General features: G+C 41.8%; 1 protein-coding gene across 1 annotated transcript in view; it reads left to right on the top strand.

Annotated features, from left to right (window-relative positions):
• The first annotated feature begins 3245 nt into the window (after positions 1–3245).
• MCTP2 (multiple C2 and transmembrane domain containing 2) overlaps positions 3246–13775 on the top strand; it is a 129997-nt gene continuing 119467 nt past the window's right edge. Inside the window, exon 1 of the mRNA XM_067555630.1 lies at positions 3246–3756. Coding sequence (XP_067411731.1) covers positions 3286–3756 — 471 coding nt within the window. The 5' untranslated portion in view covers positions 3246–3285. The remainder of the gene's footprint in view (positions 3757–13775) is intronic.

The raw sequence follows: 13775 nt of genomic DNA, 5'->3' as shown, positions 1-13775 counted from the left end.
AAGCGTGTTTGGAGACGGTCTTTTTGAGTCAGATCGTTTGGATAATAGCCTGTTTCTGAAGTTGCATGCTCTTAATGCTGTCGTCAATAAGATTTGTATTAAGTTAGCTCATTATTATTAATTGTAGTGATTGGTGCAACTGGGCCATGATCCTAAATGGGTCCTCCGGGCATTAATGTAATATAAACAGAGAGGAAAACACAGTCCCTGCCTGAAGAGCTTACAAAGGGGAAGAGCAATGTGGAGGGAGAGTGACACTTAAAATCTATCAAAGAAAAAAGTGGTATAAGTATGTTATGAGATCAGCAGGGACACTTATAGTTATCTACTCTGACCTCCTGCATAACACAGGCTATTGAACCCCATCTAATCATTTCTGCATCAAGCCCATAACGTCAATTTGAGCAATAGCTTCTAGAAAGACATCCAGCCTTGATTTTTATATACATTTTCTAACTTTTTTGGGGGGAGGGGGAGATAAGTTTTAATAATTTCATCAGAAGTATCAGCATGCCTCAACTGTCCTTCAGTCTTCCTGCATCAGCGTTGTCTGACTGTCTGTGCACCATGGCAGAAATGGGTGTGGAGGGCAGAGAAGTAGCTTTATGAATCAGTTAGAGGAAGCCTCGCATGCGTGCGGGGTGAGGTGGAGGGGTGTTCAAAGGTGTTTGTGGGAGGAATTGACAAGTAAGTGATTGAGACTGGTGTCATTGTTAGAGCAGAGGGACATGGCGATGCAATAAGGGCCGTATGCAAAGCTCATGGAAAGAGTCTCAGGCAACTTTGGATCAGCCTGTAAGAGAGAGGAGTAGATAAGTAGGGAAGGCAGAGTTTAAAATGCGCATTGGTGGCTTGTTTATCAGCAGCTTGCTGGTTAAGTATATTCACCTCATTTCTACAATTGAAAACCATAGCTTATATGCAAAGTAGTGTACGCAGTCATGGCTTCCCTAAGTACGTTGTCCTCCGTTGTTAAGCACCCTGTGACCAAACGAATTGTGTTCCTCCTCACAACTGTCCTAACGACCATTTAAACTTCCTCCTCCCTTGCTCCTCCCAAAGGGTCTGTTTTTTGGCCATTCTAAATTAAAGTAATGGGTATTTCTGATGTGACTAGTCTCCTTGTTATCAATGGGGCTATTTTGGGGCTAGAGAGGGGCCTCCTGATTCAGTAGATGCACCATACCAACCCTCTGCCCTGCCGCTGCAACTCTAATCTCGGCCTGGTGAGGAAGGGAGGCCCTAGGAAGTGGGGATGGAGAGCACGTCAGCAGTACCTCCTGTCCCACGGCGTGGGCCTGACGCCTTGTTCTGGGCCTTGTGACCTGGTGCACAGGGTCGCAATGCCAATACTCAGATTTGGTCCCGCCGCCCCTCTGTCATGATGGAGGAATATGTACTACTTGCAGGAAAAAAGGGTTTCCAGGATCAGGCCCTTAAAGGATCTATGGCTGAGGGACATGTGTTTGAACAAGTTTTACTGTGTGTGTGTGTGTGTGTGTGTGTGTGTGTGTGTGTGTGTGTGTGTGTGTGTGTGTGTGTGTGTGTGTGTGTGTGTGTGTGTGTGTGTGTGTGTGTGTGTGTGTGTGTGTGTGTGTGTGTGTGTGTGTGTGTGTGTTCTTTAATCTAATTCAGATGGTAATTTGCAAATTCATGCCCTCCATGCTCACAGGCACCTTGGCTTTATAGCTCTTGCTGTTCTAAAATCTTCAAAGTGGTCTCCTCCAAAGAATAATTCTGCCGGGTGGTGGTGTGTTTCTGTGTATTGTGTGTGTGTGGGGCGGCGTCCAGGAAAAATAATGAATACAGAGAATTCTAGGAGAATAATGAGTACGGAGGAAGTTTTAGCTGTGCATCACTTGAAGCCTGGATTTCTACAGCGCCTTAAGTGTCTCCTTGAGCTATCACTTTTCACTCCAGCTTGACTCATGAGTGTCAGTCCTCAGTGTTGGTAACTGGACTACCCAAGAATTTGCTGAAAGTTTTAGAGTGGATATGCAGGAGATGACCAAAAAGGGTAGCTGTGATAAGGGTGACATATCTGAAGTACTGTCCCATGATGAAGTGTCTGTAGAAGAGGTTTTAGAACAAATTGATAAATTAAACAGTAATACATCACCTGGACCAGATGGTATTCACTCAAAAGTTCTGAAGGAACTCAAATATGAAATTGCAGAACCTGTAGTAGTAACCTATTGCTAAAACAAACCTCTGCACCGGATGACTGGAAGCTAGCTAATATATTGCCAATTTTAAAAAGGGCTCCAGAGGTGATCCTGGAAATTAAAGGCCAGTAAACCTAACTTCAGTACTGGGCAATTTGGTAGAAACTATAGTAAAGCACAGAATTACCAGACATGTAGATAAACATGACTTGTTGGGAAGAATCAACATGGCTTTTGTTAAGGTAAGTCATGCCTTACCAATCTATGAGAATTCTTTGCGGGTGTCAACAATCATGTGGATAAGGATGATCCAGTCAGTATAGTGTACTTGGCTTTTCAGAAAGCTTTTGACAAGGTCCCTCACCAAAGGTTCTTAAGGAAACTAAGTAGTCATGGGATAAGAGGAAAGGCCCTCTCATGGATCAGTAACTGGTTAAAAGATAGAAAACAAATGGTCAGCCTGGGGAGGGGTGGGGGAGATGGGTGGATCACTCCAGTTGCCCTGTTCTGTATGCTGCAGCTTTGGTACTGGCCACTGTCAGAGACAGGATACTGGGCTAAATAGACCATTGGTTTGACCCAGTGTGGCATTGCTTATGTTCTTACAGGCAGGAAAGTGTTCGCAGAAGGTAGAATGCTAGCATTGCAAACTTTTTTCCTCATGGAGATATTCCCATGAGTCAGGTTTTTGTTTACAATATTTACTAAGTCAATCATTCTTCCAGATTACAGTAATTCTAGTAGTTGTCAAATGGAATAATTTAATCCTTAAAGTTTGATAACCCACAATAACTGGTTTCAGAAAGGGGAAAGAGTGGAAATAGCACACTCCTGGTGACCCTGAAGGAAATGGGCCTCACGTCATCTTACCGTAATTCCTTAGTGTAGGGCATGCTTTCTGCTGCTAGTTCCCTCCCTATTAATTCAGCATGCTTTCCTCTTGCTTGCTAGACAATGAACTGAAGAGGTGTGATTGAGATTATGACTCATAATCCACAATAGCTGTTCACTTTAACTAGTTAACTTTTATTCTTTCCACATTCTTTTAGTCACCCTATGAATAACTGAAGTCGTTTAAAACCAGCAATGCCAAGGGGCTGGTGAGATCCTCATTGCAGCTATGGATTTGGATAGACCTTCTGTCTGGGGATCCTTTAAACAGAAAACAAAGCCTTTGTTACAAAACTTCAACATAAAGAGGACAAAGAAAAGCTCTAGAAAAATGGTGGATAGAAGGCAAAGGGATTCCTTGGACCGACGCCTCAGCTTATCTGTGCCTGACATACTGGAGACTGAGTCTTTCGCAGAAGAAGAAACTACTTATTCATGTTCCCAGGCCTTGTCCAGCTATATCCCCAGCACTCTTTGCAACTCGGTCATGTCTCTGAAGAGGAGCAGCACTTCTTTGAAACAGACAGGAGAGGACTTGCAATGGAGACAGCAGGGGGCTGTGCATAGGGAGATCAACATTACTGAAATAGAAACAGAAGTCATGTGTGGATCAGAATCCAAGCGGAAATCCAGCATTGACCTCTTTGCATTGTTGCAGAGAGGACACCTGGGTGATGATCTGGCAGAAGAAATTACTGAGGTAAGGGACTTTTGGATAAGTAGGGGTAAGTAACCATGTCAGAGTTTGAACTCTGTCCTTTATCTGGTTTGGTTATGAAGGGATGGAGAAAGATTAAAAATAAATTTTGAGACAGTAAAAAGTTATCTTGTACAACTTGTGAACAAATCCTATGACAAATTTTCCTTTTCTTACTCTGGAAGGCACTAAATGCCACATTGGAACATTGTTCTATTATCAGGCTTTAGCAAGTGTACGATACTTTTAAAGGTACATTTTTGAAGGTTCTTGAAAGAACGATCCCTTGATTCAAAAGTGTTTGAAGGCTTCTGACCTTCAGAATACGTTGCTGTCTGAAACATTTGCTGTATCGTTTTCTTCGCTATATGACGAAACCAGTATATTTATGATAACAAAGACCCACCCAAACCAGACTGAATAGTAGAGTGGAAGGGAGAGTGGGGTAAACTCTGCCGGACATATGAGCTATTGAAATAACATTGTGGAGTACAGTGAACTTGTTGGATCCTGCTCAGGAATTTCATTCAAGTTTTCATTACATGATGATCAATCTGGTTAAATGCATAAACAAAAGGTAGTGGCATGAGTCGATGAGTAGAGCAGGTTGGAATATTTATGACAAAATTTCATTTAGTTGAAACTCAAATATTGACGGGCCAGAAGGGAATTTTGTGATCATCTAGTCCGACCTTCTGTACAGCACGGGCCATAGAACTTCCCCAAAGAAATTCCAAGAGCAGATCTTTTAGTAAAACATCCAGTCTTGATTTGAAAAATGTAAGTGATGGAGAATCCACCATGATCTTTAGTAAATTGTTTCAGTTGTTCATTGCTCTCACTGATAAAATTTACTCCTTATTTCCAGTCTGAATTAGACTAGCTTCAACTTCCAGCCATTGGATCATGTTATACCTTTCTTGCTAGATTGAAGAGCCCATTATTAAATACTTGTTCCCCATGTAGATACTTACAATCAAGTTAGCCCTTAACCTTCTCTTTGTTAAGCTACATAAATTGAGCTATTTGAGTTTATCACTTTAAGGCAGTGGTTCTCAACCTTTCCAGACTACTGTACCCCTTTCAGGATTCTGCTTTCAGCCTCTTGGGCTTCAGCTTCAGCATGTATCTTAGTTTCGTGGGGCCCCAGCTTGCCACTCCCAATGCCGGCCCTGCACTTGCGACCCCCTAAACCCATCCTGCAAGCCCCTGAGGATTGCCAAACCTAGCTTGAGAAACACTGGTATAGTATATAGAGCAGTATGAGAAAGTCATTGTGTGTATAAAATTTTAGTTTGTACTGATTTTGCTAGTGCTTTTTATATAGCCTATTGTAAAACTAGGCACATTTCTAGGTGAGTTGACGTACCCCCTGAAAGACGTCTGCATACCCCGAGGGATACGCGTACCCCTGGTTGAGAACCACTGCTATAAGGCATGTTTCTATTTCTGTCATCATTTGTATGGCTCTTCTTGGACCTGGTTTACACTACCCAGTTGACATAAGCTGGTTTATGTCGACCTAATTATGTCGGTGTCTACACTACAGCTTTCCTCCTGCCGATGTAAGTGCCCTTCTACACCCAGTAATAACTCCACCTCCATAAAACAGAACTGTTATCCTCCAGTCAGCTCTATCCATGAGGAACTATTGACCCTACTCATCTGTGTCTGAATCCAGGTGTGAACCCGAGTCTGTGAAGGTGAGATAAGACAAAGGGATTCTGTTAGAAGCAGGTAGGTGCAGGAGGTGAGAGTAGAGGGGAAGGCAGGGCAGACTATACGCTTAAGGCAAACTGTGTAGAAACAACTAGATTAAAAATATGTCCTGTCCTACACCCAAAAACACAGAGGAACCCTAAAATATGCCCTCACCTAGTTGCCACTTTCTGCCTGTAGACGAGTGATGGAAGTGAATGTTATTTGGGAACTTGTAGGAAGCCAGAAAAGTGGAGAATTGGGCTTGAAATGACAATTTTCTATCTTGTCTAAAAGCAGGGTATTTAAAATTGATTTGCAAAGCAAATCCTGCCCCTCACTTCTGTGGCAGCTGTGGTTTCTCTGGCAACTGACTAACTACAGCTGGCTCTGTTGTGTGTGGAGTCTCAGGTAGATTTTCATGCTCGCTTCCTGCATGGAGCTCGGCACTCACTGTGGGCCAGAAAATTTGCTGCTATGAAGATCCCCTCGACCTCCCTGCTTGCAGAAGGACCGAGATGGGTCCACAGAAGCTATTGCAGTCTTGTGCAACAGTACTGCTAAGTGCTGGCCAGGAAATGGCTCCATGATCTCTGTATGTTGTGGAAAAGGGATTCCTCCCAGCCCCTGCCACTGGGAGCAGCGTACAGTCCAGCATTTAGGATGCGTACTGCACTCCTGAATTTGGGCCTTTTTTTTTTTTTTTTCTTCCAATGCAGAGAAGGTTGGGTTTTTTTTAAATATTTAAAAAATGTAGGATATTTTTCAGATGCTTGTTGAACCGTACACAGCATTAATGATGATGGAACCTTTCCTATGGAGCTCCGACCCATAGCTCCACAGTTATAGCTCTGCCCAGGCTACATACCTGGGCCCAAAAGCTGCCCTTTTATGAATGCCTACGGCATTACATACAGAACATACAGAACTTACTGCCTGCAGAACTTAGCCTCCACTGTGGTATCAAGGAAAGAAAGAAGGCAAGAGTTTTGCACTGCAGTTTCCAAACTGCAGTCCCAATATGGTAGAGAAGGGGAAAAAAACCCACAAAGTTGACTTTTATTTTCAAATTTAATTTTGAGAATGTAGGTAAGGGCAGCAAATGTAAACATGCGTTTTTAACAAACAAACGAAAAGAAAATTGATGGAAGTGGTTGTATAAAAATACAGATCTGGTAGCTGAGCAGGTCAAATCAACATTTTTTATTTCACACTGAGAATTTTAATTGCTGCCATTGTGGTATTTGTTGAGATAGAGGTGCCGTTTGTTGCTGCAGGTGGGGATAGAAGGTTATATATTTGTAATCAACTGCTTCAAGATACAACTTCTTAGATAAATTCCTAAGCCTCACCGAACTCCGCAGCATTCCTTTAGGATATGTGATAAAGGGGAAACTGTTGCAATGGGGAGTGTTCACAAAGTGAAACATGCTTTTTCCCTTTCTCCTCTTTGATTCCCCACTTGTTCTGGTTTCTATATATAGATTAGGAAGCACTCTTCCTTGGACCGCATCACACTGATCCTAGGATACCTTTTCTGGCCCCCTACTTGCCATTGCATGAAACAATTCTCAGTGCCCTTTTTCTAATCCCAAAGTGTCATTACATCTTCATTTCAGGGGTTGCACATGTTGGTCCAGAGCTTGGCCCCTACTGGGATTCCCTTGTACCACCCTGGCAGTACACAGTGGTTATAAAGCTGATCTGGCTGGGCAGCTGAGGACTCCTGCAGCTCTGGTCTCTGCAGCATCATCTCTCAGCCCTCCAGAATCAAGGCTGAGGAGAGTAGCTACGGCTGCAAAGTATCTACCTTCTAGCTACTCCTTGGCTGGTGTAGTGAGGGGACGTTACCAGCCAGTCTAACTTAGAGCAGCCCAAACCTATGCTATGGGCCAAACTGACTCTTCCTCCACTGCGCTAAGTCTCAATGTGGGACAAAGATAACATACAGCCGCCTTCCTCCCACACCCAACCCTGTTCCAGACGCCATTTCCCTGGACCCAAGAACTGGGGCCTAGAAGTCTCTAACCTGGTTTCATCATCGGCACCATCACTTAACTGGGATACCTGAGCTGCTGTTTCCAGTGAGGGTGACCCCGAACGGTTCTGATGCTCTCCAGCACACACTAGCAAGTTGATGCAGTACCTGTCCACGCTGTTGTTGTTGTGCAACCTGCCCTTCTTGGTAGAAGGGCTGGAAACTCCTCCTCTTCCCTCCCTCGCCCCTAAGATCATTCTGCTCTTGACCACCTCTTTATGGATGAGGTACTGAACAGTCCCATTTTTTTGTGCACATCCAAATGCATTAATTTGGTTAATCACTATATAGACACCAGGGAAGTGTTTTATAGCCAGGTGTGGGTCTTTACAAAATGCATTATTAGTGCCATTTACTGACCTGTTCCATTGCTCTCCTTCTGCACCATTTACCCTCCACTTTCTTTTTAACCAAATTGAAATTTGCTGCCTACAATGGTCTTCAAATAGAGCAAAGAAGCCAGGAGTTTGCATGGGGCTTGCTGAATGGGTACCTCCAATCTCTTTTTAGCCAGCTACTGTGATGCCTCATATTTCAAAACTGGGGGGCCAAATTCACCCAACCTGATGCAGAAAGTGTAAAACACCACCTCTGTGCACCCCCATAAGCTGCCGCCCTAAGCTCCCCTGTGTATACCTGGGGAGATTCATCTACAGGAAAAACTATTCCTTCTGCTGTCCCCCTTTCCCCTGTCTGATGTTTCCCGTTATTGGGGCTTTGCTGCCATCCTGTTGTACCCCGGAGTGGTTCTGGTCTATTGCTCTAGCCTAGGTTGTGACCTGGACTAGTTTTAGCCTAGAATGTGGTTTAGGCCCCATCAAAATGGTTACCAAGCTTGTGTTTAGAAATCACTGTAGCGGCGGTTCCTTAGTGTTGTTCCCAACCCATTGGTAGGGTCCCAAGCATTCTGCAACCACAGAATCCAACCCAAGCCACGGAAACATGCTCCAGACCATCAGCTTTCAATTTAAAACCAAAAAAGAAATAAAAATAAAATAAAAATCTCTCCCTTGTGGTTGCAAAGATGTTTCCAAGTGTAACACAAGTACTGAAAAAGTGCAGTGTTCTGCTCCTGAAATCTGTCAGTTAAATGATCGCTCTGAGAGGTGAGAACTGCCCCATTTATTGTAAATGACTATATTGTTTCGCTGCCGGGCATTCTCGCTCAAACATCCAGTCCCACAGTTCCAAACAGTGACAAAATCCCCATTTCCTCTTTATGTAGAGGTCCCAATTTAGGGTTGATCTTCAACAGAAAAATTGGGGAACTGGTGTGACCGAGATATTTCATAATTGCCCTATAAAGTTGTAATGACTTAAGCCAAGCTGATATGCCTGAGGGATATATTTACTGTTAGAACTGAATGATCATGTTATATATATGTGTGTGTGTAGTCTCCCTTTCTGTAATCCATTTCCCTCCACAACTTCTAAATGCAGTATAGAGAATATTCAATACAAAAATCTGCAGCATAAAGTTAAAATATTTTAATATCAAAAGAAATACAAGAACAAATACTGTACTGGCTTACTCATGATCACATTCAATTCAGTCAAAACCTCCATGTATGGGTTTCTAATTTACCTGAAGCTGCTGCAAAATTTGTAGTCTGCTTTGGCAGAGCGTCCCAGAAACCCCAGGGCCTTTGTCACAGATACACCGCACTAGCTTATTGTCTGGTGCTGTGCCAAATGCTAACTGGATAGGATTAGCTTAAAGAATGCAACAACATTGCCGGGGGATGTTGTGAAAGCCATAAGTAGAACTGGGTTCAGAAAAGAATTAGATATGTTCACAGAGGATAGGTCCATCAATGGCTATTAGCGAATCCAAATGGTCAGGGTTGCAGACCCATACTCCTGGTGTCCCTAAGCATTTGTTTGCCAGATGCTGGGACTGGTTGACGGGGGATGGGTCACTCAATAATTGCCCTAGTCTGTTCATTCCCTCTTGATACATTTGGCATTGGCCAGAAGATAGGATTTTGGTCTAGATGGACCATTGGTCTGACCCAGTACGGCTGTTCTTATGTTCTAAAAATTTTCAACATTCTTTTGTAATCACAGAGCTTCATTTCACTGATCACAAAAACAGGGGGATCAGAAGAAAGTCAGACCTCCTGAAACAGCTATTTTTTTTCTAAAGTGCTTGGCTGTGTTGCATGACATCTATCCATTTCCTTATTTTACTTCAGTCCACACGTGTCCTCCTACGTCTTGAGTCCTACGTGGTGTAGAATTTGAATGTGTGATTGTGGTTTCACACCATCTTAAAGATTAGCCACTGCTCTAAACTACTGGGCTAGGTATTCAGAATACATAATCTTCAATAATATTCATACTGCAATTAGCTACAGAAAAAAATAACACCTTTCTTTTTACGTAAATTGATCTTTTTAATCATCCAGGCATTTCAGAGCATCTGCAAAAAAAAAAAAAAAAAAAAAAAAAAAGGTACCCAGTCTATAAAATAATTATGTATCTTTTACTGTGATCATAGAGAAAGGGGGCTGCTAGCAAAGTGTTCTCTGTGAGTACCCTTTCACTTTAGAAGTTGCTCCCCTGTCTTGGTGACCTTCAAAAGATCTTGCAAGGCTCCTCTTTTCTCTGGGGCTTTTGAAAATGGAGGGGTTGCCCAGAGAGGTGATATTTGGGGGAGAGTGGATGATTCTTCAATGTGAATTTTCTTTTACTTAGGGGCTAGTCATTGATTGTCAGCATCTGTTGTTGGCTGTTATCATTTTAAATGAATGTCAGTTGTGCCTAGAGCCTGGCTAAAGTGTCTTTTTAAGTTTTTTGTAATATAAATGAATATTTTTATCCTTGCTTTTTTGGGCACTCAATATTTACAAGGAAATGGATCACAGAAATGTTTCCTCTGTATATCTTATTTTCTTAGCTTGTTGAAAATGGTAAATAAAACAAAATACTGGGCTCCATCTTGCTGTCATTCACTCCCATGCACATTTCAGTAATTCCGGGGACTGCGGTGGAGTGATTCTGGATTTACACAAGTCTAAATGACAGCAGAATTTAGCCTAATGCAAGAAAGGTAGGCTTTGATGAGTGATCACATTTATCAGGTGCCCACTGAAATGCAGTTATACACGTTATGCACTTGACAACCCTAGAGATGGAAATCCCGTTTATCCCCAAAACAGGTACGTTATAGGCAGAAGCCGTGTAACCTTCCTGCACACACCAGTGTGCCTCAGCTCTGATTTGGAGGACTACCTATAAGGATGAAAGAATATCTGAGTTTAATAATCCATTTAGTCCCTGGCTCTCTGCTGAGATTACCCACACGGGTGCCAGTTAATGTCAGTTGGAGTTTCTTTTGGGACATGGACAATTTCTTTTGGGACATGGACAATTGTCCATGGTAAAGTGCCCCCTGTATCTTAACTGTCCCTCTAGATAAGCTCGGAGAAGCTGGCGATTGTAAACTCTTTGGGACAGGGCCTGTCTTGCTGTGTGTCTGTAGGATTTCAGTCCTGATTAGGACCCTGAATACTGCCAGAATAAAAATAACAGTGATAGATAGAAGGAGAATCTTTTCTTACCTTTGAGCATCAGCAAGGAGTTGAACGGTGAATGACATAGAAATATTGGTTATGGGAATGATGTTGATTTTACAGTTCAAGTATAGGAGTTCATATTTTGCAGACCTTACTTGGACAAAATTCCCCTTGATTCCTTATGACCCTGAGCTCCTGATTTAACAGAAGCTTTCCCTGATCTGGATTTGGCTCACTATATATCTCTTCTCATTTTGCACTTTCAGTCTAAATCTAAAAAAAAATAAAAATTGGATTTTCCGTTCTGCGAACCTGAGTCTCTTATCCCAGTGTAACTCCATTGACTTCGAAGAAGTTACTCCTGGCTTCACTATTGATTAGATCAGAATCATCTTCACTCCTGATCAGATCAGAACCAAGCTCTGCGTATCTACTAGTGTGGGACATTCAGACAAAGTGAAATTTGGACCAAAAATGTAAACAAAGTGTGAACGTTTTCATGATTTTTTTCCTCCATTTTTGACATCTTTATATATAGAAAGAGAGTTCTATATATAAATTTTCAATGTTGAGAAAAACACTAAGTATTTATGTTGCTCCGATTTAATTGCAAAAATTAATTTAGCTGCATTGTCACAAAACACCAAGGATTCAATGCTGGCATGTATATTCAAGAGTCTAAGTGAATTTAGATCGTCTAGAATAATAGGACTATATGGAAATCAAATTATAACTAGTTTCATTATCTGAAAACTTTAACTTTGTTCCAATGACAGGATGCAAAATGTATTGAGGAGAAATAAAGGTTGAAGTAATAATTTTGGGGTTAGCTGTTTTATCATAAATGGTATGTAGACCATTTTTTTTCATTACATTTTTTGCAGTGTTCTTTGATCCTGAGTTTATACAATTTAAACAAAGCTGTTGAGCAAGACTGTTGTCAATACAGCTAATGGTGTCTGAAGGAAATTCTTTTGAAGATTCAGACTGCTAGAAATACTCTGTTTAATGCAACACAATTGAGTTTTTATGCACACTAGTCAGGAAATTCAAAGTTAAGGTTCCCCAAGCAACTGTAACTCAGCCCTCTTGTACAGGGAGTCTCCTCTGCTACATTATCTGATGATAATTTTGCTGCCTTTAATATGTGTTTGCAATGTGGCCAAGTTATGGTTACTGTGGGAAGCATAAATTTAAATTTCCTGCCTATCATACAGATAAAATGTCAGTGTAATGTTGCATTAATGTAGGTTTTTAAATGCAATTTATTTTTTGAAAATTAGAAAACCGGAGTGATTAAGTTTTGAAGTATAAATACATTTGCATTTATTCAGTGTATCAGTATCTGTATGATTGAAAGATGCCTGGGGAAGGAGCTAGACTTCTTGTTATGTTTGTACAGGCTTAGTGTTTAGAGAGGTGTGCTAGATATGTACTTTAAGGTGCTGGTGTGTCTTTATTCACCTGAGCAGTGCCTCACCATCTACACTGCTATTTATACCTGTGCTAGGGGGCATGCAGTGTAAGTGCTCTATATGCCATTGTAAGATTTCTGCAGTGTAGACATACCCATACAATGCCTACAGACATAAAGTCTAGGGTTTGAAGGAGTCAAGCTTTGGCTGCAGAAGTTGCACCCTGGCTTTCCTCCCCTGCCGTCTCTTTTCCCATATGCACAGAAGGGCCAGAGAGCATTTTATTCAGGCCCTTTAATTAGTATAGAAAATGATGCAGAACGTGTTGTCTTTTTTCCACCATCTCCTTGACAAACTTGGTTTCACTCAATCTTTTTTTGCTTGGCCAAACATGTTTCCCTTGTGAAGGGTTATGTACAGCACACGCCCAGTTTGACGTTTTAAAATTTAAACGGCTGAGTTATTTGAGGATAAGAGTTTCTAAAATTTGAGTCTGAATTCTTTTTTCCCCTTCCCCAAGTTTAGAGATCTCACAACTAAAATACACACTGAGATATTACAAATATTCCCCATTAAAAAACCATGCCTTTGCGCTGAGAAGGTGTATTAAGAATTTTAACCTAATGTGTCATTTCCCTACCCTTTATCACTAGTAGGCTGCTGCTCCTGGTTTTTTTTTTTTTTTAAAAGCACCTGAAATTGGGACTATGACAAAAAATGTCTCCTCATAGTCCCTATCTCCGTCCCCCCACACCTAGTCATCAGCAGGGTTTGAACCAGGAATCTTCATCACTGAAAGCTTGGGCCTCTACCATTTGAGCAAAAGGGCTAATTCCAGTAGCTGGAAGCCCCAGAAGTCTCTTCCTTTCTGTGTGGATGAGCCACCAGAGAGTAGAGACAGCAGTATACCATGGAACGTATTTGCGTTATGGTTGTGTTAGGCCTGATTTACACATAGTTAGTACCAATACAAGTTTGTTGATTAGGGGTGTGGTTTTTTTAAACCATTTTTAGTTAACCTGATATAATTCCTAGTGTGGACACAATTATACTAGTGTAAAGGTGCCTTGTACTGGCATAGCTTATACCCCTTCTTATGTGGGAATAAGCTATGCTGGTATAAATGCATTTGTACCCATATAACTGGGTTTACACTAGAACCGATGTACCACTTTAACTATACCAGTATAGCTAAAGGGGTACAACTTTTATGTATAGACAAGGCCTTATCAGCAGAGTTTGTGGTAAAATGGGAGAGCAGTACACAGTGAAGGTTTTTCAAGTGTCTGACCATGCAAAATGTTGATGCCTTCATCTGCTGCTGGCACCATTAGGAGGTTGGGACTTGGGAGT

This window comes from Emydura macquarii, unplaced genomic scaffold, assembly GCF_026122565.2.
Source record: "Emydura macquarii macquarii isolate MOO-44397 ecotype Brisbane River unplaced genomic scaffold, CSIRO-AGI_Emac_v2 contig_1644, whole genome shotgun sequence".
In the NCBI taxonomy this organism is placed as follows: Eukaryota; Metazoa; Chordata; order Testudines; family Chelidae; genus Emydura; species Emydura macquarii.
Note: the sequence above shows the minus strand (reverse complement) of the source record. Positions and strands in the feature narration are given on the sequence as shown.